The sequence below is a fragment of the Paralichthys olivaceus genome, chromosome 7, assembly GCF_024713975.1.
Source record: "Paralichthys olivaceus isolate ysfri-2021 chromosome 7, ASM2471397v2, whole genome shotgun sequence".
Taxonomy (NCBI): domain Eukaryota; kingdom Metazoa; phylum Chordata; class Actinopteri; order Pleuronectiformes; family Paralichthyidae; genus Paralichthys; species Paralichthys olivaceus.
Genome location: NC_091099.1, coordinates 12,941,188 through 12,966,793, shown reverse-complemented (window position 1 = coordinate 12,966,793; position 25,606 = coordinate 12,941,188). Strand labels below are relative to the sequence as shown.

Genomic DNA, 25,606 nt, shown 5'->3' with positions numbered 1-25,606 from the left:
AGTGCAAGAAAACCAGGGTGTAAAAGAAAACATAGAAAAACAGGTAAATTGAAGATATTCCGATATAAGTGTTAAATCACATACTTGCATAATACATTTTTCACTTTCAATTATTTCAGACTCTCAAGAGGCTCCATAGCAGATCAAAAAAAAAAAAAGACACGCCACTTCACACCACTCATCATTCAATTAAAAGAAAAGAAAGACGGCAGTAAAGTAAATGCAGCTCATGTGTCATTTATCTCTCGTGTTTCCAGAGGCTGGATGACTAACGAGTGCAGCTCTTCATTCATTCGGCTGGTTGAAGCCTCTATGATGCTGTTCTCTGACTCATCCAAGCAGCACATGAAACTGTACATCAGACTGAGCCTCACACAGTTGACTGGAACTATACCTGCAGCCTCAGTGGCTGTCGGCCTTGACATAAAATGTTTCCTTTGGCTGCACTGACAATAAGCTGTAAACAGAGATGAGGTGGGCTGACGTAACATGTCTGTATACAATGTCAAATGTACAACATACAGTTTAGATAATGAATAATCATTAGATGTTAGATATTATTAGTTACAGTATTATTCATCATTATGTGCACTCTCAAGACTCCAGCTGCACTTTTCACTTCATGTAAATTAGCCCTTTATCCGTGTCTGTGCGATACTGTTGTGCGGCTAATGTACGCATGAAATTAAAAGACCCATTTGAAATGTACCCATTTATACCTCATTTGCAACTAAACGGCAACTAAACCAGCCAGCAGATACATAATAATATGAATAGAAGAAGGACTGAGGGAGAAAATTGATGATGCCAACAATGTAATATATGATAATATAATGTAAACTGTAGTTAATTCAACTAACATGTGGATTTATGTTTTAGTCATTTATGAACAAACCATTAAAATGTGGCTGAAGTGTTCCCACATACTGAAACCTGCAGCTCCCAGTTTATCTGATATAGTGAAAATGGCCACTGGACAAACACTTTTACATAATTAAAAATGAACACGTGTTTACTCAGAGCTTCATCAGTAGGTAATTAAATGTAAACTGTTGCTGCATTTGCAGATGTAAAATGTGAAAGTGAAATTGCTTAAGGTGTAGCAAACATCTTAGAGGCAAAATCCAACAAAATGCAAACATCACCAGCTGTTTCAGGAAAAACAACAGATTTCAAAGATATTAGAAAGGTCCAGACACAGCAGAGGCAGTGGTAGTTGAAGTAACACATAAATAAATGGCCTGGTGCCTTTCTTCTTCTCTCTATCAGCAGCCCTGCCATTTTGTACTTGAAAAAAAGATTACATTCTCTGAGCAGTGAAACAATAGCAATGTCCAACATTTGTCACTGTGTGGGAATGTCTCAGCACAAAATGGAGGGGGGAAGTCAAATTACTTTCATCTGTGATTTCTTCCCAATAAAGTTTAACAGGTAACCTATCCCACCAGAGAATTGTAGAGCCAACATACTGAGACAAACATAGACCTGTCTCCACTTATAGTAAATGGTCTATACTTTTATAGAAGCACTTGCCTCAATGTGCAGCACTTTCACACATCATGCATACACTGCCTGGGCAATTTTGGGTTAAGTGTCTTGCCCTAGGACACTAAGGGATGCAGAGTGTGTGTGTGGGATTGGGGGGGAATCAGCGAATCACCGACCTTCCGGCTCTACCACTCCGCTCCTGAGCCACAGCCACGGCCTCAGTTATCGTTACCGAATGCAGAAGAAAAAGTGCATGTCTTTGGATTGTGAGAGGAGGAAGGAGAGCCTGAAGAAAACCCACGCAGACAGATGGAAAACATGCAAATCCCACTCAAAGAGTCAGGATTCAAACCAGGAACCTTCCTGCACTTCCACTGCACCGCCCACTTGTAAAGTCCATATATGTTACTTCCCACCACAGGGGACAGAAACCCTAAACAAAGTCATCATCAGTGTCTGATCCATTCAAGTTTTGACCTGTATTTTAAAATAGGCGACCATCACACCACGCACAACCTCCCCAGGTGATAAAGCTGCAGCTCGGTGCTCCCTCCCCCGCACACCTGACTCCAGCATCACCTGGAGAGTGAGTTCAGTCTGTCCCAGGTTCGAGAGCAGCGGCGGCCCCTGCGCCTTTAAGACTCCATGTGGTCAGCTCCACATCGCACTGTCCCCCCTGGCAGCTCCGTGTGGGAGCACGCTTCCAAAGTTTGACTGGGGAATACGAGGGAACGGTGGAGAGAGGCGGCCGCAGCGAAACACACGGCGATCAACATCATCTTCATCATCAGAGGAAGAGGAGGAGGAGGGAAGGACACAGCTCGTCTGAACGGGAGGGTCCCACTCCTCATCAGGCGATAAGAACAAAGAGATGGCCGAGCGGATCCTCGGTTTATAAAACACAACAAAGGTGAATGTAACACGGTGTGTGTGTCTGTGTGTGTGTGAGTGTGTGTGTGTGTGTGGTGCTGGAGGAAGGGTCCCCCGGCTGCAGCCTCCTCTTCCTCTTCCCTCAGCCATGCCGCTTCTGCTCCGCACGCTGCTGTTCGGCTTCCTCACGCTGCTGGTGGTGGTCCTGATCATTGATGATATTGCAGAAGTGGAGGAAGAAACTGCGTAAGTGGCCCACCTTCATTTTACGCATGCATGCACAATGCGAGAGAGGGAGAGAGAGAGAGAGTGTGTGTGTGTGTGTGTGTGTGTGTGTGTAGAGTCAAGTCTATTGTGTTCTTGTCCTGTTTTCCTCAGAAAGATTTAATCTATGAAGTAGAAGGGATGGGGGGGTGGAGAAATGAGTGAAATAAATGAGTGCATTTTTGTGTTGAAGTTTTGCATTGAATGTGGAGTGTGTATATATATATATTTATATATATATATAAATAAACAAACGTGTGTGTGGTTTGTTTCTTCATTTGTAACACTTGGGTGCAGCAGTAGCAGCTGTTCAGACAGCAGCCTGCCTGGGTCTCCAAGGATTAGGCTATTTGTCTTGCAGCAGCCGGCATGCGGGATAGGATACATTTACACTGAGAGAGAGAGAGAGAGAGAGAGAGAGAGAGAGAGAGAGAGAGAGAGAGAGAGCGAGTGTGTGTGTGTGAGTGTGTGTGAGAGAGAGACAACAAAAGAGAACAAAAGAGGCTCTCCTCTTCTTTTATTTCTCTTTTTTCACACTTTGAAATGTGGAGCAGTGCAGCAAAAACCTTCCCAGTCACACACTTATGTCCCGCCTGCATTTGACCTGCAAGAAAAATACTGTGCATTCTTAATTTCTGCTTTTAATGCCACAGGTCCTGACACCAACACTGCAGCATCCTCCTCTTGTTTTCATTCATTTGTCTTTGTGTGTGTGTGTGTGTGTGTGTGTGTGTGTGTGTGTGTGTGTGTGTGTGTGTGTGTGTGTGTGTGTGTGTGTGTGTGTGTGTGTGTGTGTTTGTTTGTTTGTTTGTGTGTCCGTCCGTGTGTGTGTGTCTTTTTCACATTTCCCTTTCAGCAAGAACACTTTGTTTGGAATGCAATCACCCCGACTGTGGTTCACTTTATAATGAGGTCATATTGGTTTTGTGATTTCACCGCGCGAGAAGAAGCAGAACCAAGTGCGTGTCTGCAATAAACGCAGCCTTATCCATCACTAATAGTCATATCTGTCCGAGCGGCATGTCTCTCTGTTCTGCTCCGCACTGCTGTTATGTTTCACCACATGTGGCCAAGGTCATGATGTGCAAAACTTGAGTACTCTGAATGTAGAGAGAATACGCAATGCTACTGTTACTGCGTCTTGGCCGGCCCATTCAAACACCATGCTGAAAGATTGCTCACCTCCCTGTGAAAAGAAAAACCTCCTGACAGTATAATGGGGCTCCATTAAGCCCACATTTCTCCTCATTACATCAGCGAATGGGCCCTCAGTGGGTTGCTCTAAAAATACCTTGATATGTGCCTCTCACCTTCACTGTTTCTTAAAAGAAGGATGTAGAGTGCGGCTGTTAGTGAGTAGCCTACAGTGGGTTTCATTTACTGTTACACAATGTGATTACAGGAAGGATCGGTCCATTATCAAGCAGGAATTCAGGCTGCAGTGTGTGGTTCATAATTCAATCTAAAGCCTTCTGTCTCTTCTAGGAATGCTGGACATTCAAAGAAGACAAACTTGCAGAGGCTTGTGCCTAAACCACACACAAGGTATGAAATCCAATTATCCCCCCCCCACACACACACACATACAGTACGTACAGACCACCATTGGGGAGCTAACTCCATATGATTATCTGTAGGCACTGCTTTGGTTCCTTTGCAGCCTTGTTAACACAGTGAGTCATTCACACTCAGGGTATAGAGGGCAGCTGCTATAAATACCCATCATTGTGGTGGTGGGATCCATGAAAAAAACATGGCGGCCTCCGTAGAGAGGACCCGCTCCAGAGGTAAATATAAAGTATTTCAATATAAAGGGCCCATTCTAGGGTAAAGAAAATAACAATTCATACAATTGAGATGAAACACAGAAGTGAAAACATCAATAGGAATGTTTTATACTCAATTTCTGGACCTTTAAATAGTGGTACATAAGAAATGTAGCCAAAAGTATCTGAAGTACTCATTATGCAGAAAATTATACTTTTGTGTAAAGGGGTAGTTTATGATTGAACCATTATTATCGCTAATGCAATCAATAAATGTCATTTAACCGTATGAAATGTTAATGTTAAATTAAGTTGCACTTATGAGGGTTTCAGCAGGGGCTTTAAAAGTCTGAAATTCATTTCAGACTTTTGGGATGTTTTTTATGTTAAATTTATTTTTACTTCTTTTGTGCTTTAGAATAAGATTTTTCTTTCTTTTTGAGAGAAGTGTTTTTTGACGGCATGCATCGTTTGTAATGTCTCTGTGTTTTGTAGTTCTTTCTCTGTAATAAAATAAATCCAGCATGGAACTGATAACTGTCTACCCAAAGACCCCGGTGAGACTATATCACAGTATGCTCAGTTTAACTGTGGGAGAGAATATCATACAACTGTCTCTGCCTGTAGTTTTGAGATAACGTGGTGTTTCGAAGTTTATTCTCTACTCCACCACTTTACTGTATCTTCAAATGTGAGTGAAAATAATTCTGGGGCTCCCATATTTCTTCATATCTGTTCTTGACATAGGTGTTAAATTGCATTGATTATGTTCTTAAGTCCTTAATTTAACTTGTTGAAAACTGCAGAAACTACCCTGTCACATAAAGCCTTTAATTATGGGGAGAGAACGGAAATTTACACAAATAATGATGAGAATTGTAAAGATCGTCACCGTGTATCTATAACATTACTTTTTGTCGTCTCATAGAAAGACTCCAGTACACGTGGATCCAACCACTCTGACAAGATTGAGCACAGAAACAAATCATCATCGTCCGAGCTCCAATAACACCGCCAAGCTCTCGTCAAACAACTGGACCTTCAACAAGACGCTCTCCAACCTCATCAGGCAGATTCCTCCATAATTATCTCTGCAGGGTTTTACACTCGACTAAACTCAAGTTTTTCATAACTCGTTTTCATCTTCTTTTCTCTTAGGAAGAACATCCTGAGATTCCTCGATCCAGAGAGAGACATCTCCATTCTGAAGGGCACTCTGAAACCTGGAGACATCATCCACTATGTCTTCGACCGCCACAGCACCACCAACATCTCAGAGAACCTCTACCGACTTTTGCCGACTGTTTCCCCGATGAAGAACCAGCATCACAGGCGCTGCGCCATCGTGGGGAATTCTGGGATCCTGCTGAACAGCAGCTGCGGACACGAGATCGACTCTCACGACTTCGTGATCAGGTTGTTGTTTTTTTTCTCCTCCTCACCGAAACAGAATTTGTGATTTTAGGGTTGGAAATTTTCCTCTTGAATTAATAAACCCTGCAGGTTAAAGAGAAATGTAATTGAAATGGATTAGCAAATTGGTTTCAGTTTTGGGCTTATCTCACTTTTACCAAGACCATAATTCACATTGAAGTGATAATCATTCTCTGGAGTTCTTAGTTTGATTCAGGTTTGAAGTCGGTGGTCGCACAGCTGGAATTATATTAATTGCACTTCTCTGGTTAGAGCACGCTGTTGCAGCTTTTGAACAATTTAAAGTCGGAAACAAAACTGGCAGAGCTGCAGCAATTAAATGCATGATTATACATGAAACTGACATTTTGAAAAGCTTTGGGATCCAGCAGCAACACGCTGTGTTTATTCACACACCGGTATCCTCAGGGGTCCTGCTCTCATTTTACTGGAGAACTGTGTTTGTGAAGCCAGCAACCTGCGCTGCTTTGTGATCGAGTGCATGCAAAAAAGTCACTGAGTGGGTTGTTTGTCACTATTCATACTTGTCATCGGACAAAAAGTTTGTCTATTTTAATGGAAAAGTATTGTGTGCACAGTTTGGAACAGTCTAACAAATTTGCAGAGGCACTGTATCTCTAATGTAAAACCATCCTCTCGTTAATCAGTGCTGTGTAAAGAGAGCAGGAAGTAGCCGTCTGTGGTAGCATCTCATCGAGCTGATTGATCGATCGCTGTATTGGCCTCATAGCGTCTAAATGTCCCTTTTTTATATTCGGAAACTGAGCGTGTTGTCTTTGTGTCTTGTCTTTTCTAAGTGCTCAAGCTGATGAGGGGAGGTCATGATTTATGGACTGAAGCAGTATGATGGTAATGCCTGGGCCACGGCACTAATGGTTGGCTGAAGGCAGACGACAGTGGATGTGGCATTTTGAGAAGCTGAGGAATTTGCTCTGGCATTCACGTACGAGATGGAGAGATAATGTCTCAGCTAAATATAGTCCTCTGCCCTGTGCTTGGTTTCCACAAAGTAGGTTGACAGTCTTATTTGGTGCAAGTTATAGATGATTATATGATATGGTAGTCCAGTGTGACAATAGCATCAAGGAATTACTCGCTACTCAGCAAATTATTACAGTTTTAAAAAATATATGTCATCTGGTGGTGCACATTTGTCAGATTTCAGGCAGGAACATGAGCAGCCATGGAAAACAGACAGCTCCCATTAAAAGAGCAACAGCGTCTCTTGTCTCTATCCAGTGAGAGGAGGCGGACTGCTCTTCAAAGTCTTGTCTTGAGCATTGATACTAAGGTCAATAATATTGATTCCAAAACAATGGATCCATCTCATGTTATCTGCTTCTCTGCTGCTGCCTGGCCTCCTATTATAAAGTCCATAGAAATTCAGAAGAAGTCAATGTGTGAACACAGCAGGGGATCCCCCACTCCATTCACTGCGAGAAGGGGGGCGCGGTCCTCTACGCACGACGCAAAAATGAAAAAGAAAATAAATCTCTCCTGGAGAAAAAGCGGAGACAAACACGTACAAGGAACAAAGAAGATGTGAAGGGAGTTTGTGGTGATGAGAGCTGACACCGGTTTCTGTGTTGTAAAGAAAATCATGTGATCTTCGCAGCGGAGTTAATACGTCACTTCCTGCCTCTGTCTGCTGCAGCCGGCTTCTCCACTTCTCCCCTGAATAATGCAGAGGATTTGTCATTGTTGTGAGCGTGTCTGGTGCATGTGTGAAAGATAAACTGCGGGTACACTCCGTAGCCAATTCTCCAGATTTTACCCGCAGGTCTGAAAACGGCTTAAGTTAGTGAACAGGCCAGGGGCCAACTAAAAAATCAAGGTAAACATCAAATACATTTTCACTAAGATGTTCTATGCTTTTTTAAGTAGTACATATAACACTGATGAATGTCCAAGTGCTAGTTTTTGTGGTAAGTTTGGTTTTATTTAGTTATTTGATGCTATAAAAATTGGGTGAAATGTCATTATTGACAGCTCACACTGGACTCAGGATTGGTTGAGCAGGTGTATCGATGGTACCTCGCATCGTAGTGGGAAGAAGTAAAGACACATCCGCACAGGGATCACCTCTTTGATTCAGAGAATACACACAGGATATATTTATTTACTATTTGAAACAGTTTTTGTGTTTAAACAAGCGTGATTTAATATTTAAGAGTTGATTGTTAAATGAAACGCCTCATGTTTGCTAATTATATGGAGTAGTAGTGTATTAATGATGCACAAGACACAAATTACAGTTATTAAATTAACTTTTAATGATAAAATCTTTCTATATCAAAAGTGATTCTTGGTCTGTTTGAAAACCTCTTTACTTGTCCTAGTTTCAACAAAGGAAGGAAAAGGCTCCACTCACTGTCTTTGTACTGAGTCTCTTAAAATTCATTAGGGTGCTACAGGAGCAGTGAGGAGCAAGAGTCCACTGAAATCACACACTAATTTTCCCCCTAATTGTTTTAAATGAACTCATTAATAAGAGTCAACGACACGCTGAGACGTCTCAGGCTTTGTCTTTTCAAGTGTGCAGGTTAATCAAAAGAAAACTGTAAAATGTGAGTGCTCATTATAAATGGATCATAACGTTTATCAGTTACTAAATGTAAAGTGGAAGTGATAAGAATTGTCATCAATAGGATGGACCTGTCTCCTATGAAATACTTATACCAAGCTGGTTTGAAGATGTTCTTTATAGTCACAATATGTGTATAGATATATAGATATATTTATTTCAGTCACCTGTTAACCTGCTTACAGATGTGTGTGGTTAGAGAGGTTCAGATCAAAGGACAGATGACAAGGAAGCTGTTCATATCGTAGACTGTCTATTAAGATGAAACGTCTTTAAGAAATAATACATCGTACATTCATTTTGACTTTTTAGTTTGGTCCATGTCCCACTCACTAACATTAATGAGGCACAGTTTATGACCTATACTGCATCTAGCCACCAGGGAGCAATCAAGACACTTTGGTTTCACCCATCTTTATATACAGCCTATGGTTCCTGTATGATAAGAATCAACACAGTTGGTGTCACTGATCTTGACTGACCAATGCTTACCTCTTCCAAGGTGTAACCTGGCACCAGTGGAGGAATTTTCTTGGGACGTGGGGAGGCGGACCAACCTGGTGACCATGAACCCATCAGTCGTGCAGCGGGCCTTCCAGGACCTGGTCAGTGACGAGTGGAGGGATCGCTTCTTGCAGCGGCTTCAAAGCCTCAGCGGCAGCGTGCTGTGGATCCCGGCATTCATGGCCAAGGGGGGAGAGGAGCGTGTGGAGTGGGCGCTCCGTCTCATCCTGCTGCACACTGTGGACGTACGCACCGCCTTCCCATCACTGCGCCTACTCCACGCTGTCAGAGGGTAAGATCACAGCTCAGGCCCACCTGTGAGGGGCGTAATGAAGGGGTTGGCAAACTCTAATCTGCAGCTCAGGTGGCTATTTTTAAAAAGGGGAATTAAAGCTAATCACCTGAGGCAGCTGTCGTGAAGAAGCCTCTCGTCTCCTCACTTGAGTTGTCTCACCACATCTGTCTTAATTAAGTGTGAAATGTGTTTGATCCTGAAACGAATGGCATAGTTAAGTTTTATTTGCAGACGAGGATCATTTTTCTTCCCCAAAGGAACAGTCTGACATTTTGGAATATACACTTATACGGAAGTAGAAGAACAGTAAGATCAGTACACTTCTTATGAAGACTGGAAACAGGAGAGTTTGCTCGGTTCTGCTCAAAGTAGAAAAGCACATTACTCAGCAAAGGCCAACACCCTATCTCCCCAACTTAAAGAAAGTGGGAAAAACATCCTGGATCCGCCCGTTTTATTGGATCCGCTACAAAATGTATTGATTTCTACCTTGGGCCAAAAAATGTCATAAAAATCAGTGCTGTAATTTGAATTAATCTGATAAATAACAAACAACCGGCCATTAAAATATAACCTGGATGTAATTACACGTACCAACACCTCATGTTGTGTTGTATATGTTCAATGCAGCAGCTCTGTGAGGCTGTAAATTCCAGTATTTAGTGACAAAACTAACATGCTGTTGTATAGCAGGAGGAGACTTTACGTTGTTCACCATCTTTGTTTAGCAGGTTAGCATGCTAACATTTGCTATGGATGAGGCTGATGAATTTTGCAGGTATTAGGTTATAAATTTATACACTGGACAAATTACAGGTATTTTTTGATTGAACGTAAATGAATTTACCAAATATTACGACAGTTCATCCAATAGCTGTTGAGAAGTTTTAACCACGTTCAAACCGCATGTCAACCTCATGATGGCGCTAGAGGAGATTATTTATTGAATTAATCATTTAGGGACCATTTATTTATTCATGAAAACCTGAATATAAAAATGGATGACATGACTGCTCCACAAAAGTTAAGTCAATGTGTCTCCATAGCCCCCTGGTGGCTAGCTACAGTATCATTCATAAATCCCACCTCCTCCATGCTATTTGATGGGACACAGAACAATTAAAAATGATCGTCTGAGGGACAGTAGATGCTTCATTAATTTATATTTACAGTCAATAATACAATTCTATTCATCCAGTGGTTATTTCAGTCGAGACTGAAGGCTAACAATTCCTTTCCTAGAACCATTTGTGCTTTCACTGGGCGTTCCCTGCTTTATTTCTCAGGCGGGCGCAGTAAATTCACTGTGAGGTTGCCAGGCAACCTGATTAAACTGTTGCTCATTCTATTGATTTCCTCATGTAAGTCTAATTGAGAAAGCAAATGAGCATTTCCCCCAAACTATTAATTCAATTGAGGCTTATTTTCCCACAGTTTGACCAGATGTTCATCGTCGACCTTTCACGCTAATGTTGACACTGATTTACAATCTGCATTTATGAAAAAAAATTCTAATGAGATGAATTTCTGAGGAGATCACATTAATGTAAATGTTCATTTGCTGACTCCATTAGACTCTGTTGTTCCAAGGCCTCTGCATGAGGCTCAGGAGCAGCACACATGTTAAAGCTGCAGAAAAACAGGACTTGTTTAGTTTGTACATTCTGTTGATCCTTATTGTTTGTCATGATTGGTTTCAGAGCTGGTCAAGGATCTTTGAGCAGTGTGTGTGTTTTTTCTGCTTTCAGGACTTTATAAAATGCTTTCTGCATTTTTTCCCTTGCCTCCCTCCCTCCCTCTCTCTCTCTCTCTCTCTCTCGCTCTCTCGCTCCGGAGCTTTCCTGCCTTGTTAAAAACCACCGCTGGTCAGTGACCACATTATGTCATGTTGTTTGCCCTAGCTAACAATCGTCATTGCAAAAGGGGAAGAATTGGGCCACAATTTCGTTAGTCAACAGTCTGATAGATTGGTATTTTAATTTCCCCTGATTTCTTCTTGCAGGTGAAATCCATTCCTCTGTCCTTTTTGTTCATGGTGTCTGATAAACGCCTCCTCTGACCTTGTCCTTTTCTCAATAAGGCTGAACCTCATTGTGTTCACTAGAAGACAAAAGGCTCATTTGCCACATCAGATGATCATTGTTTGGGATGCTCATCACCTGCTGTAGTGTTTGGCTGCATTGTAAACCTGCCCACTGTTCGCCCTTCACGCCGTGTGAACCGCTTTAAATAGCTCAACCTCTGCTTCTCCACACGACCTTCCACGCATACCACAGCGAGTGAGGAGAGCTGGAAGAGGCTGTAGGAGCAGAGAGGCTTTTTAAAAATGAGCTTGTGAGTGGAAAGAGAAATTCTGTTGAGGCGGTCGACATTTGACCCCCCTCCCCTGAGGCTGCTCCTGAGGGCAGGATGTGATCGCACTTTAACAGGAGTTCAGAGGTCACGAGGGACGAAATGATTCAGAAAATAAGTATGAAACCGCAACTATACTATCGTATCGTGATACAAGATGACAGAACCATGATTCCTCAACCTGCTGCAGGTTCATCCTGTTGAGCTCCCATTACTTCATTCTGTATCAATCATTAAAACTTTATTTGTGTAGCACCTTTTATACAGATTAAAATAAAAACATAAATTCAAAAGGTAAAATAACAATGAATAAAATGGGATAAGAATATTTACCTATAATAATAACAGAAAACATTTAATAAAAATGTATTAATAAAATAATAAACCTTGGCTAATACTTGGCTAATTATATTTTTTAAGTTTGAGTTTCAAGACTTCCTCTACTTAGATGAGCTAACTGATTCATACTGCAGAGTTCTGAATCAACTGCGGATGATTTATGACTAGACAGTAGTTGAGGCTGCACATAATAAAAGCATCTACCAGTTTTTCTCTGCCACTCACACTAATGTTTTTAAAGGCCCCATATTGAGACAAGACTCAGGAGCCTTCATTTTACATTTGAGTCAAAGACCACACCAAGGTTTCCTGCTTGTTGGCTTTATTCTTATTGTGAAATAGTATTATTGTTAATCGTCTGCTGCAGTAAAAAGAAGTACTCAGTGCTCAGCAAACACTCAGAAAACGAATCTAAAATTCAGCCTTCAGGAGTTCTTTTGCTTACAGTTTGAAGCTCTGCTGATGTAGTGAGACGAATCAGTCTTTCACTGCACCATTCCCAATATTTCTGCTGTGTCTTTGTCTTGAAATTAGAGCTACAGAAACTATTTGTTTCCTGTGCAGATGACTGCACTGGTATTAAGGAAGTGGCACTAGATAAAATACTCCTGAGCCATTAGGTTTTCAATGAATTTGAAATGTGTGGAGTAACCATGTTTTACCGTGTTGAGAATGGGGCTGCAAGTAATGAAAATGAAAAGAGTCAAAAATGCTAAACAGCAAATGTTCATATTTTAGAAGCTGTTTGAGTGTTGGATGTTGTTGCCGCTTCATTTTTCCATCAGAAATTATCAATTAATCTACCAGCTGCTTGAGTGAGAAGATAAGGTTTAAGGGTTTTTGGACGATTATTCTTGTTGATATTTTTTTGAAATGCATCCAATGAGAATAGATGAAAATGAAAGGTCACTTATTGATTATCTGTGAAGTGACTTGTGAAAAGCTCTTGAAGGGGCAGTTACTTGGTCGATAACAGAAAACATACCCAGCAAGCTCTCGATTTCTACATGTGTGGCTTGTTAGAATTAAGCTCCAGCAGACTGTATTATAATTTATTTCACAACTTAGAAGGAGAAACTGAAGAAGAAGAGTGTTGCTTCCTCATGAATACTGACTTCACTTTGCTAACTAAAAAAGAGCTGTGGACACCTCGAACTGATTCTACCTCAGACATGAAGTTGAAATTGAGTGTAGAGAGTTTGGGGAAACATTCTGCAGAAATCATGTTTTGTTTTTGTCTGCTGGCGTCTGCCCTTGCCGTCAAAAGCTCTCAAATCTCTTTGTCTTTCTATGTTGACATCTTCGCCAGCATCTTCTAGGTATATGATCCTCACTTTAATACTGAGATATTTGTGTTCTTCTAGTTTCACATCCGTTGTGTGCTAGAATCGTCAGCAACACAACCACTCACTCGCTGTGAATTGTTCCTGCTTTATTCTTACATGGACTCACGTGGACATTTTACCAGGGAACATGCAGAGAAAGAAACGCAAAATGTCTGGAGCAACTGACTCTGACTTTTGCGTTCTCACATGCAGCCCCTCTGGAATATTTCAGGTCTGCAGTTCAGTGCATGTGTGAAAGCAGCTGCACTGTTTTTTTTCTAGTTTAACGTTCTGTCTTTGTCAACAGGTATTGGCTAACCAACAACGTCCACATCAAGCGTCCGACCACCGGCCTCCTCATGTACACGATGGCCACTCGCTTCTGTGAGGAGATCCATCTCTACGGCTTCTGGCCGTTCGCACTCGACCCGCAGGGCAAACCGGTGAAATACCACTACTACGACACTCTGAAGTATGAGTACACGTCCAGATCCAGTCCTCACTCCATGCCTCTGGAGTTTAGGACCCTGAACACATTGCACAGACAGGGGGCGCTCCGACTCCACACTGGGACCTGCGAGGCTGAGACGAAACCACAGAAAGGGCTTCAGAGCAAATAGCTGGATGGGAGATTGTCATGGTAACCATTATCTCGACTGAGTAGACTTTGTACAAACAGTTTTCTTCTTACTGTAATTTTATGAAACTTGAATAACTTATTTTCAGTAATTGGAACAAACTTGTTTTTCTATTTCAAGCTCTTTAAGTGACTAATTTCTCTGGTGTGTTTGACCTTTTAATGAGATTTCTATGACAAAATTTGAATAATGTGACCATTTTTGTCTAGCCCATATTAAACTAGGTTCCCAGTGTGGTTATTATCTATGATTTAATGATACAAAACACATTTGTGTATTTAAATTAGTTATTAGATGCTATAAATGAATAGTCCCAGTTTAGATAGGGCTTCATTAAGAAGTTTGTTGTGTGTGTTTTTAACCAGAATGTGAACAGCAAGTGGAGGTGGTGAAATGAATGTTTTGTGTGAGTCTCCGGTTGGGCCACAAGATGGAAGCACTTAATTTGAAAGCCAATGATGACTTTTATAAAAGAGTTGATTAAGTATTCAAAATTTATTTTTCCCTCTGATCAAGGAAATTTTACATCTATGTTTTTGTAGCTTGAAGCACCTTTTAGGATGTTCATATTAAAACAGTAAATTCATAAGCATAAATTCAAATAATGAAAATGTTGGGTTACCTTGGGAGCCAGTGAACAGATAGAGGCATGTTGGATTGTGCTCGGCTCCTGTGAGAGTAAAGAAGGAGTGAACCGGCTGTTCACATAAGTGTATTTACACAGACTTAGTAAACCCCCTTTGTAAACTCTCTTCTTAAGAACACCAGCCCTGTTTCCACACTGACTGTCAGCCTGTAGCTGTGTGGTGGTAGTAACAGTAAATGAATGTAGTGGCGATATTCTTACACTGTAAGAAATGAGCCTTGTAATGTGCTTTAAATGAATTCCTGAACAGAGCTGGCGATGCTCTCAGTGCAATAACGCTGAGAAGAGTAGGAGCTGAGGAGTTGTTCGTCTTTATTCAATTGAAATGTTGTGTAATGTGTTTGCTTTAGTATTCGACCAATATAGGTTGATGCAGATACGTGTGGATTTGATGACACTGCCAGTATTTGTGCCTATAGTATACTTAAATCTGACACCTCGAATTGGACCAATCACATGCACATACATTTTCGACCGGAGTTTCGTAGTCGTTTTGAATGTGCTGCTTGCTTCTGAAACCAAGACATGAAACAAAACTATAAACAGAATGTGCAAAAAAGTGTATTTTAATGCAGGTCTGTCAACTTGTTTTTATGTAGTTCTTGCCAGGGATGAAACTCCATTTCAACACCAGACTGGTTTTTCCAAACTATTTAATCCTTGTTTGTATTTTTGTACTTCTAAGCTCCACCTCAGTAAAAGTCTGTCCAGTTTTTAGGGAGTTTTTCAGGAGTCGTCTTGACATTCAGCCATTTGCCGAAAACTCTTGTGGGGTATTTTTCTGCAACAGTAAATAAAAGACAATTAACCGAAGTATTTGAAATATTCTGAAAGCTCCTGCAGCTAAACAAGTAGCCTTTCATGCGCTCCCGCCTCATGTGATTTCTCCAAAAGTGTTGTTTTGACAGGATGTGCCTGTTGACATGGATGTTGGTCTTATAACGTTGCCAGTTTAGTTAAGAATAGACATCAAAGTGGCACCAGAGACGTCAGCAGCGTGAAACAATGAAGGGTTTATTTGTGAAGGCTTGTCTGCGCTCGCCAAAAAACAGACACGCTCTGTGACTAACACTATTAAGTTAATAAACCCAGAGTCTGGTTTGGAAAACCTTCGACTGACATTCTGCTCTGAGAATGTGGGGACTGTGTTGTCTATAGGCTACTTTTTCTCATGTATATCGTATGTTGTGCATCATCTTTTTCCTGTCCTACAAAACCAATATTACCTTTTGCATGTTTGTCCTGTCTTAATGCATACAATTTAAGTATATTTACATTTTTGGGGTTATTTTAAATATTCTGAATGTCTCAAGGACGTGTGAAGTGTATATTTATGACAATGTGAATGTACTTTTCAGTGGCAGAAAATACACAAAACAACAGACTGGAAAAAAACATAACACTTCAAGCCTCTTCTTTAAAACACTTGAAAGGAAGTGGGTTTTATTACAGCAGTGTTTCAAAGAGATGGAAACTGAGGAAATAACTGCGGCGTACGCGACCAGGCAGGGGCTTTATTTTCAATAAACTTCCAAAACAGTCTTTTCAACGCCTTTTCATGTTTTTAGCCTCAATGTTGGATTAGAGAAATGAGCCACAGTCTTCAAATAGCTACCACAGTGACGCTGATTCATTTTACGAGAGGAATTTTCTGCAACGAATGATTTGGTTACAGTAAAAGTCCAGATTTAGCATTTTAACAGAAGACGGGTTTTTCCACGATTTCACACACAACTTGAGATGGAAGGGGGTAACAGTATAGGCTGACATAATAGGAATAATTAAGCAGAGGAACAAAAATGGATCTTCAGTTAAACAACAGTGATATGAACAGTGACATATTCTGATTGAAAACACATGTAACAACAAACAGTATAGGTACAGCGAAGAACATTTATATCAAAAATATGCTTGAAGGTTTGTTTAACATCATGAGCACAAGGATAATACATGTATCTGATTATCTGTGAATGTCAACATGTTTATAACAGAAGAAATACACAATGTTCTTTCTCAAGTAAAGAAAGGGACTGAAAAGGCTCCACAAGGTTGATGCAGTTCCTTTTTACTTATTCAACCAGGGATGGAGGTCATTTGAAAACAGCTGCACCTGTAGGCCACTGTGCACTATCAAATAACAGTTTGGATTTAAACAGAAGGTCACCGACAATGCCCACGCTCACATGTGCTGCACAGATCTAATCTAGGTGCAGTCTGCAGTGTTAGGCCAGTGAGATTACATTCAGGGTGCACAGAGGAGAGGAAGGTTTGAGGACTTTCATTTATTTTGAATCACTCTAGCAATTGGTATTCGAATATGACAGCAGCTTCTGTTATTTCATCATTTGTAGGAGTGGCTTCGTACATATTTAAAGGTTCAGTGTGTAAGATTTAGGTGAAAGGTCTCTACTGGCAGAAATTGAATATAAAATGATCATAGTGATGTTTTCACCGGTGTGTAATCATCTAATGGGCCCGTTGTATTTAAATACTATATATTTACATCTGGAGCTCTACGGAGGCCGCCATGTTTTTTACTGTAGCCCAAATTAGACAAACTAAAAGACTTTTGAGTTTTTATGACAACTGAAGGCTTCTACAGGTTCTTTCATGTTTGGAAGGGGAGGGTGAGGTGAAGGGTATCCAGCTGCAACATGCAACTTCACCACTTTATGTCACTAAATTCTACACACTGAACTTTTAATGGGGAAAATGTTTGACTTATTGGTCTAGATTTGGTAAAACCTCAATTTTTAAAACCAAATATCAAACTATTACCATCAGTATCTTTAAGATGCGCAAAGGTCCATTAATGTTGCTTGTACTTATTGTACAGAAACAATTCTCCAGTGTTTTAATGATTTGTCTCATCCAGCTTTGCCTGCATCTAAATGGATAAATCCCAAACCCATGAAAAATCAGCTTACATGGTGTGATTGGTTAATGAAAAACTTTAAAAATATTTCACCCACATTTAGAAATACACACCCTCATCACCAAACTCCATGTGGCACAGATAAGCAACTCTTCTGGAAAAAGGCCCTTTTCAAGTTAAACATTACAAAGGTCAGTGAGCCATTAATGGAAATGATTGTGAGGGATTAAACATAAAACAGCACTAGCTGCTCACACACAAACTCTGGTCCCACGAGAAGCCAGATTAGAGGATCATTTTTAATGGAGCAACTTGACATGATATTTTCTGACTTTACGTAAGACACTGGGTGTGCATTGTGCGTGTTACATACTTCACTACAGTCGTTTTTTTATCACATGATTGAACTATAGAATGTATATGAAGATGGACGACATGACCGCTGTCAAAAAGTGAAGCCAAATAATCTTGATTTGCCCCCTAGTGGCTGGTTGTAGTACAGTTCATAAACCCCACCTACTCCATTTTAGTGGATGGCAGCGTTCGTATCCCAGATATTTTGGCTTCATTTTTGTATAGTGGGAGGAAGTGGAGACGCGTCGTCCATCTTTCCATACAGACTATGGACCAAACACACCTGATCACAACAGATCGCAGCATTCACATTCACAGCATATGGATGTCTTCCATAAATACAAATATATACCGACAGTATTGAAGATTTTCATAAAATTTTGAAAACATAAAACTTCAGCTGAGATAGCAGCAAACTAGGAATGTCTTCAAACAACACACCGTAAAAAAATTATACGCTCACTCCATAAAGACAGAGCGCCTTCAACAGTATATATGCACAATAAAGTGGTCAGTAGATATATTTGGTATTAAAGTTTAGTTTAAAAAATCAATTACTGTTTACATAACTAGATTTGTCTTTATGTGCAAATTTTACATTGCAACTAAGTATTTTCTGCATGAGATTAGTTGCATGTTAAAGATTTTTGTGCAGCAACTGACTTTAGAGGCCACCGGGTATTTATTTATTTAAAGATTACAAAGTATGTCAGAAAAAGCCTCGATTAACCCTGCATTCTGATAAAGATGGATCAAAGCAGGTATTGATTCCTACATAAACTCTTCAGCCTAACAGACTTCACACTGTAGCTAAAGCACAAAACAATGAAGTATATGACATTAACTTTGAGGCAATGTAAAAATAAAAAGCTAAATTCACATGTGCCGATTTGTTATGGAGGCGACTGACCTCCAGACTCCCAACAGCCTGATTGAAGTAACTAAAGGAAACATCCTGATCTCTAACATTGGAAAGAACTGGGCAACGTGACTAAAGCGTCAGTGAAGCAGCAAACAATGATATCCACTGGGCTCCAGTCTTTTAAACACAGATTAAAGCCATGCACAAGCAGCATATTAACAATGATTTGGTTAAACTTGACCACAAAAAAAAAATAATGGGAACCACTTGAGTTGTCCTGCACAAGAAGGGAGTTATCAGATATGCACGTCCACGCTGGGATTCACCTGAAAAGAAAGAAAAAGTGAAAACTCAGAGATGCTTTAAAAAGATTATTCTGCTGTTCATGTCGACATAGCGACCATGAAACATGCAGACTAATGACTTGTAGGTCAAGAAAGTCTGGCAAAACAGGGCGTCATATCTTCCCTTAAGGAAGTGTGTCAAAGAACAATTGAAAAGACGGAAGGGTGAAACCTAAAGCTCACACTGGACTACAGCACATTCAAATGCATAACTTAAAAATTCATATTCAAACGCAATTATTTCATATCTGTCTGTGTGATATTTGTATTTGGTGCCAACCTGGAAAGTTACATAGTCAAAACAGAATTGTTGATTTACAGAAAAGTTGATTTACTTATAAGCAAATCAGGATTAAAAGGGTGTGAGTACAATGGTAAGAAGTGAGATAAGCAGAGGCATTGAGAAAAAGGCAAAACTGTTAGACGAGTAATGCAAGGCAATTTTCAAAACACATAAGTCTTGCAAAGGTTAGTTTTTTTATAATATGCACTGATCTTTTAGTGGATGGAGTCAAAACCCTACTTCATTGTATTTCTTCACGGGCTAAAAGTGCTCATTACAGATAAAGTCCTGATCACACACAGTGGTCAGTATCTCCTCTTTCAAACTCCTAACTTCTTATATATGTTTACAACGTTCTCAATGGGTTTATTGATCGATCTCATTTGGGCTGTAGGATCATTAGAAATGAAGAAAGCTCAAATCAAACAACAAACCTGTATTTGACATCAAAGAGTGTCGAGTCGTCCTCGTCATCGTTCTCCTCATTAAGCGGGGCCATCTCAACACGTTCTGCAGGCGTCGTTATGATATCATATTTTCTCGTTTTTCTGATCCGTCTTCCTGATCTGTGGCAAATTAAAACAGAGCCAAACATGAGATGAGCACAAGAAATAAGATCACACAGGTTAGTTTAGATTTAACCCAGGGTGGAATTTACAGGGGGAACACATAACGCAACACTGAATGATTCAATTTAAAGGTTATATGTGTTATTCAACTTACAGCTTTTTAAAGAACTTTTTTCATCCCAATTTTACTGTAGCTACTTCGGTACTAGTCAGTCAGTATTATCTGGCAATTATGACGTAGGAAGCATTTATTTCTCAGCAATATCAAGCGGTTATTTGATAGAAATAATTCATTTAGGAATAACCCAGTGTGTGTGACCATGCCATTTGACCTCTACTCCTCTAATGTTCACACCAAAGTTACGCCCTTGGATTTAACTGATGTTGAGTTCTACAACCATATTAATGTTATGAGTTGTGATTTTCTCTTCTTGAAAAGCTATCTGATGAGCACATTTGGGAATTGGGAATTTTGTAATGGACCTTTTCACACTGAAATGATATTTTATAGACCAAATTAATTGATCAACAATGAAAATAGTCAGATTTATTTATATATGTTTTTATACACGTGCATATTTATATATCTGCATGTGTGTTTGTATCTCTTCTTAACATTTTAGATCTTTTCTTTCTTTCTTTCTTTCCTCACTATTCCAGGGTTATTTCATAGGCCTCATGTGACTAACCATTTGTGAAGCTTTTGTCTGTTGAGAAAACAATAAAAAAAAACCTAGAATAAGTGTTATGTCATGAATGCAAATCCTATGGTCATGATCATGAATGTAAAAATATACTTCACTTAACATAGCCACTCAATGATAAGACTCACATAGGTCACATGTAATAGGCCCTTAATAGGCCCAGACCTTCCACTGTCACATGGAGCCTCAATCGATTAATCGATCAGAACATATATCATTCAGCATCACAGTGTCAGGCTGCTGACCACAGGCCTCAGGGCTGCATTAGAACAAGTCCTTCCTACCTGACCACTTTGATGACCAGACACGTGATGAGAGCAGCTGTTAACACGCAGATGAGAATAACAATGTTTTTCAGAGTTGGCAGGTGCGTCATCAGAGAAGAGATGCGGGATCCCACCGCAGAGTCCGTCACGTTAGTCACTTCATGTTCGCTGACGACGGATGATGAAGATGAGGAGGAGGAGGATGTCGAGTTTAACTGCATCGCGGGAGAGGAGAGAGTTTGAGGTTCGCCACTGACCCGCCACAGAGCCGCGATGATCAGAGTTAAAGCCACGTTGTATTTCATCGTGATGCTGGATGATGGGGAATAAAAGTGAAAATGAACCAGCTGGACGTTGGATGAGTTTCTCCTCAATAGATGAAATTCAACAACAGCTGTCACATTATAGAAGATCCTCTTCTCACAGTCAGATTCTACACAGCAGAGAAAAACGTGCAAAGCAAATATCCATGTCTCTTCTCGTCCAATTGGTTTTTCCTATTAAAGCTTTTCTACGTTCAGTCGCCTCCAGACCCAGGTTTGCTTGAGGTGAGTGTGATTCCTTCCTGATTGCATTAGGACTTGGTGAGGAGATGAGGATTATCCTCTGGGGGAGGAGCTCTGTCTGCAGCCTGGCCCTCTGCTCCTGCTGCTGGAGACCAGAGGCTTTGTGTGGGCTGGTGTTGCATTCAAGGCAAAGTCGTATTTCCCAGCTCCCACTGACTGTCATTAAAGAAAAGGATGTTGGCAGCTTGAGCTGTGTGTTTGTAATAGATAGAGAAGGATGAAGGTGCTTTGGCAACTCAACAGTAGAAGAGAAACTATTCACTTTGATACAGATCTGACTCTCAAATGAAAATCATATAAAATACTTTATTGACTCCATTGGGGAATTTTACTTGGGCCAAAATGCTGCAGCAGCTGCAGAACAGTACATTGTGCAACAAAAACAACGAAAACCCAGAATAATAATGCAGAATAAAAATGAGTTAAATATTGCACCTGCCCTAAAAACACATAAAAAGATAAAACACTAAAAGGATATAACACATAAAAGATGAAGAAGAAAAACTGGCAATAACACCCATGGCCCATGTGGTAAATGCTGAATATGGCCCAAATAGCACAAAATAAGTTCGGGCCACCTTTGGCACCTTTGGTTTATATGTGGTATTGCTATGGCTTTCTTGTGGCCAAGACCTGGCAAACAGGAGCAAACAGCCCAAGTGCCATCATTCCACACGGTATGTGGGCCTGATGACAGTGTGAAAGTGTTGGCCAATTCTGGGCCAAAGCAATTTCCCCCTGTGGTTTAATAAAATATTTCTGATTCTGACCTGCTTAACATGGTGCGTAGCACTGAGATGGAAGTTGGTTAATTGCACACAAATGGTAATAGTGTGTGCAATAATAATAAATAATAAATGTAATATATAAGTTAAGAAAAAAAATTCAAATGTATCAAATTTAGCTGTGAAAACACATCATGTTTCTCACACAGTAGAAAAGGACAAAACCTTGGTGTCCTCACTGGTAAGTCCAGTCAAGTTTATTTAAGAGTTGTGCAATAAAAACATGAAGAGAAGTACAAAAATAAAATAAAGCAAAATCAAATAAAAGTTTACAACAACTTAGGGACTCAAACGCCAAAGAAAAGCAGAAAAAACGTGTCAGTTAACCCTTAAATATGTCTATTTAAAGGAAACACTTAATTGTGACTTGTAAACTCTTCTTGGGGGGCTACGGCAAACAATCGATCACCTTTACCCCTGACTGTCGACCAAGTGCAACTAAGAGCAGCTGATTAGAGCATTGTGATAGAGGCAGGCCTGTTTAGAGGGACTCTATTATTGATTGATTATTGGATTTCAATCATTGTTCCTTTTGACACCAGTCAATGGTTTAGCAATAGATTATGTGTCATATTCTTAGCTATTAGACCCTCTGATCTATTCTCTTTTTTACAAACGCAGCCAAATCTAAAGGAGAAAACATGCTACAGGTATGTCAATGTTCTACATTAAAACAAAGAAGTCTAATGACAACATCAATGATAATAGCACTGACTGAAGTCTATTACTGAACTCTGCTGAGTGTTTTATCCCTTTACTGCAAGAAATTTCCAACGGCATATGAAGGCAGCATTTCTCTCATTTTACCCATGGGCCTCAGCACACAAGACTTTTGGAAGGGCAGCAGACTCACGGATCAGACAGACTCCTGGAAAAAATGTTGAGGAGACAAGACAGTGATAAGCTGTCAATTGATCAGTGACAGTGATGAACGTCCAGCAAATCCACAGGAATACAGAAAGCACTAAATCAACCTCTGTCAGGAACACAGTTTATGATTGATCCCCTCATCTATTTCCTCTAGTCTTTGGTTTTACAATCTGCAGAGTAGATGAGCAGCATCTCGATTCACACCTACAAATAACCATCTAATGACTTGTGGGTATTAAAACTACTTTAAAACAACATCAGCCATCATTTATTGCACAGTGCAGACCTGTGGGGACTGACATTTACCTGAAACCTGTTTAATTTAGTCTGTCTTCTGATGTCTCGTTTCTGCACACCCTCCCCTGGGAGTGATGGCCTTCCACCATGCTCATGAGAAACTATTACATTTTATCAAAGCCCACCAGATGGCAGCACAAAATAACAACGGAGCCTGGGTTTTTCCTTCATGCAAAGATGGAAATTCAGCTCAGACTGGTTAGAGTCAGACTCTGTGACATTACTCACTTCATAAAAACAGAAGCTGAAATGATTTGTTAGGATTTCAGATCATCTTCTAAGTGAGGAGCGTACTGTGCACTAACATGCACACAAACCCACAGTCCACCGTGAAGCACCTGAACATTATCTATATCTTGATTTTGTTGCTCATTGAAGGAGATTTGCATCTGTGAAACAGGATTTTCTCGCCACAACGATACAAATGCTTAGCTGAAAGGGGCCGTCACATCCTGGGAGGACGGCCTGAACTTTGCACAGAGAAGCAGCTCTGATGGTGACTGCAGTGATCAGGTTACATTGTTCTACACCGGCACTGGAGACATGTTTCACTCCACACCCTTGAACTCAACACTCTAAATGTGTTTGCTGAAGATAACAGCATCAGCATACAGAATAATTCCTCTTGCTAAGTTTAGGTAAACATTCGAACATAGCCTACCTGTTCTTACGTCAACAGTCGTTTCTGTCAAACATGACTTTTGGTGCATGATTTAATTTGGAATTCAACACCCATGAATGTGAGCCTGCCGTTGGTGTTGAGTTTGCCGTGTGTTCAGGCTCACCCTTCTGCATCAGTGCACTATGTGCCCTTCTCTTTACAGAGCACATTCCTGCCTTCCTATTCTGACAAAGGCAGTGCTGTTTGAACTCATTGATCCGTGTTGCAGGTTAGTGTGAGTTCATAGTAAACTTATCAGTCATAGTACGTGATAACATACTATTGTAAACATGAAGCACACATTCTGTAGAAGTTGTCCTGGCCCCACTGCCTGCCAAACAAATTCTGTAATTATATATTAAATGGCAAACTGTAATTTATTTGCAATGTCACATTTGTTTACATTGACCACAAGTTCTTGAATATCAACAGTATAAATAACCTCACTGGAACATCCTTTTACTTGTCCTGTTTTTTCTTTCATTAGCAATAACTTGCTCAACACCATTAACAACCTGCCTTAGCTGAACCCATACAGATGTTCTTTAACAGATCTACACTGGGATTTTTGCTGTGTCATGTGTGACAATTACAAGTACATTTCCCATTGTACAACTCACACTTTCATGTTGCAATATTCAAGTGACTTGTAAACAAATGGAACATTAGGCTGCTTAGAGTTTTTGGGATCTTATAGTAAGTCAACATGAGGCTATCCTCACTTCCCTTGTAAAGCCTGAATTCATAATGCACTTGAAGGACACTCCTGTTGCTAGGCTCAGGATCTTTTTAAAGAAACCTTCCCCTGCAGAGAGCATGCGCTGCTGAGGCCAACACCTCATTGGTCAGTGATGCGGGTGGAGCACATTCCACAGAGTCTCCATAGACTGACAGCAGCTGGAGGGGTGGAATAGCCCAAATTTGGACAACTTTGACTGTGCCCAATCAGACTTTTTTGATCCATTTTTTTCCAAATTAAAATAAATACAAAGATTAAATGAACATTTAATTGATTTGTTCATTTTTGCCACACACAGTGCCTTCACCTCATGTTACTCGTTTTTAGTCTAACATGAATTGTGCTTTACAAAAAGTGCAAGGGAAGGCTAGAAGCAAACATGCAGCTGTACACATGCAGTATGTTTCACTTAGGGCTGCACAATGAACACTAGCAATAATATGGGTAATATAATTTTAAAGTCCAATAGATATCGATGTAATGCTTATGAATTGTGCAACAGTCAGGAGGTATAATTGATATTATATGATTGATCTGGTGTTTGTTATTTATTGCCCATAACAATGACTTACTAACATGATCGTCGCTCAGGAGCGAAACATATTAAACTTTGACTTAAAAGAAATGACAATTTGAAATTTATTGTGATAAATTGTGATATTTTTTTGCAATACAACCCAACCATTAAAAACGTTTTTTTTACAGAATTATTCTTAGTTTCCATTAAAAGAAAAATCTGCAAATTCAAAGTTTACATGTGTTACATGTTTATAATAATGCTGAAGTTCACTGAAGGCAGATTTTAGCTTAATTTATTGTGACGTGACATTGGCTTAGTGTAACATGATGATAGTTAGAATAAACAACACTAAACATGTTGTGTCAACACGACTTGATGTTGAATATTTTTTACTATTGTGATGTTC

General features: G+C 40.1%; 2 protein-coding genes across 2 annotated transcripts; one reads left to right on the top strand and one right to left on the bottom strand.

Moving 5' to 3' along the window:
* The first annotated feature begins 2,330 nt into the window (after nucleotides 1-2,330).
* st8sia2 (ST8 alpha-N-acetyl-neuraminide alpha-2,8-sialyltransferase 2) lies at nucleotides 2,331-15,930 on the top strand. Its single transcript, XM_020079250.2, has 6 exons — nucleotides 2,331-2,604; nucleotides 4,108-4,167; nucleotides 5,317-5,457; nucleotides 5,547-5,804; nucleotides 8,909-9,202; nucleotides 13,529-15,930. The coding sequence occupies exons 1-6, from the start codon at nucleotides 2,507-2,509 to the stop codon at nucleotides 13,839-13,841; spliced, it is 1,164 nt and encodes a 387-aa protein (XP_019934809.2). The 5' UTR covers nucleotides 2,331-2,506; the 3' UTR covers nucleotides 13,842-15,930.
* On the bottom strand, nucleotides 15,919-21,435 carry fam174b (family with sequence similarity 174 member B). The gene is made up of 3 exons (XM_020079251.2): nucleotides 20,781-21,435; nucleotides 19,658-19,789; nucleotides 15,919-18,922 (listed from the first exon to the last, which is right to left on the bottom strand). The coding sequence occupies exons 1-3, from the start codon at nucleotides 21,065-21,067 to the stop codon at nucleotides 18,919-18,921; spliced, it is 423 nt and encodes a 140-aa protein (XP_019934810.2). The 5' UTR covers nucleotides 21,068-21,435; the 3' UTR covers nucleotides 15,919-18,918.
* Nucleotides 21,436-25,606: the final 4,171 nt, after the last annotated feature.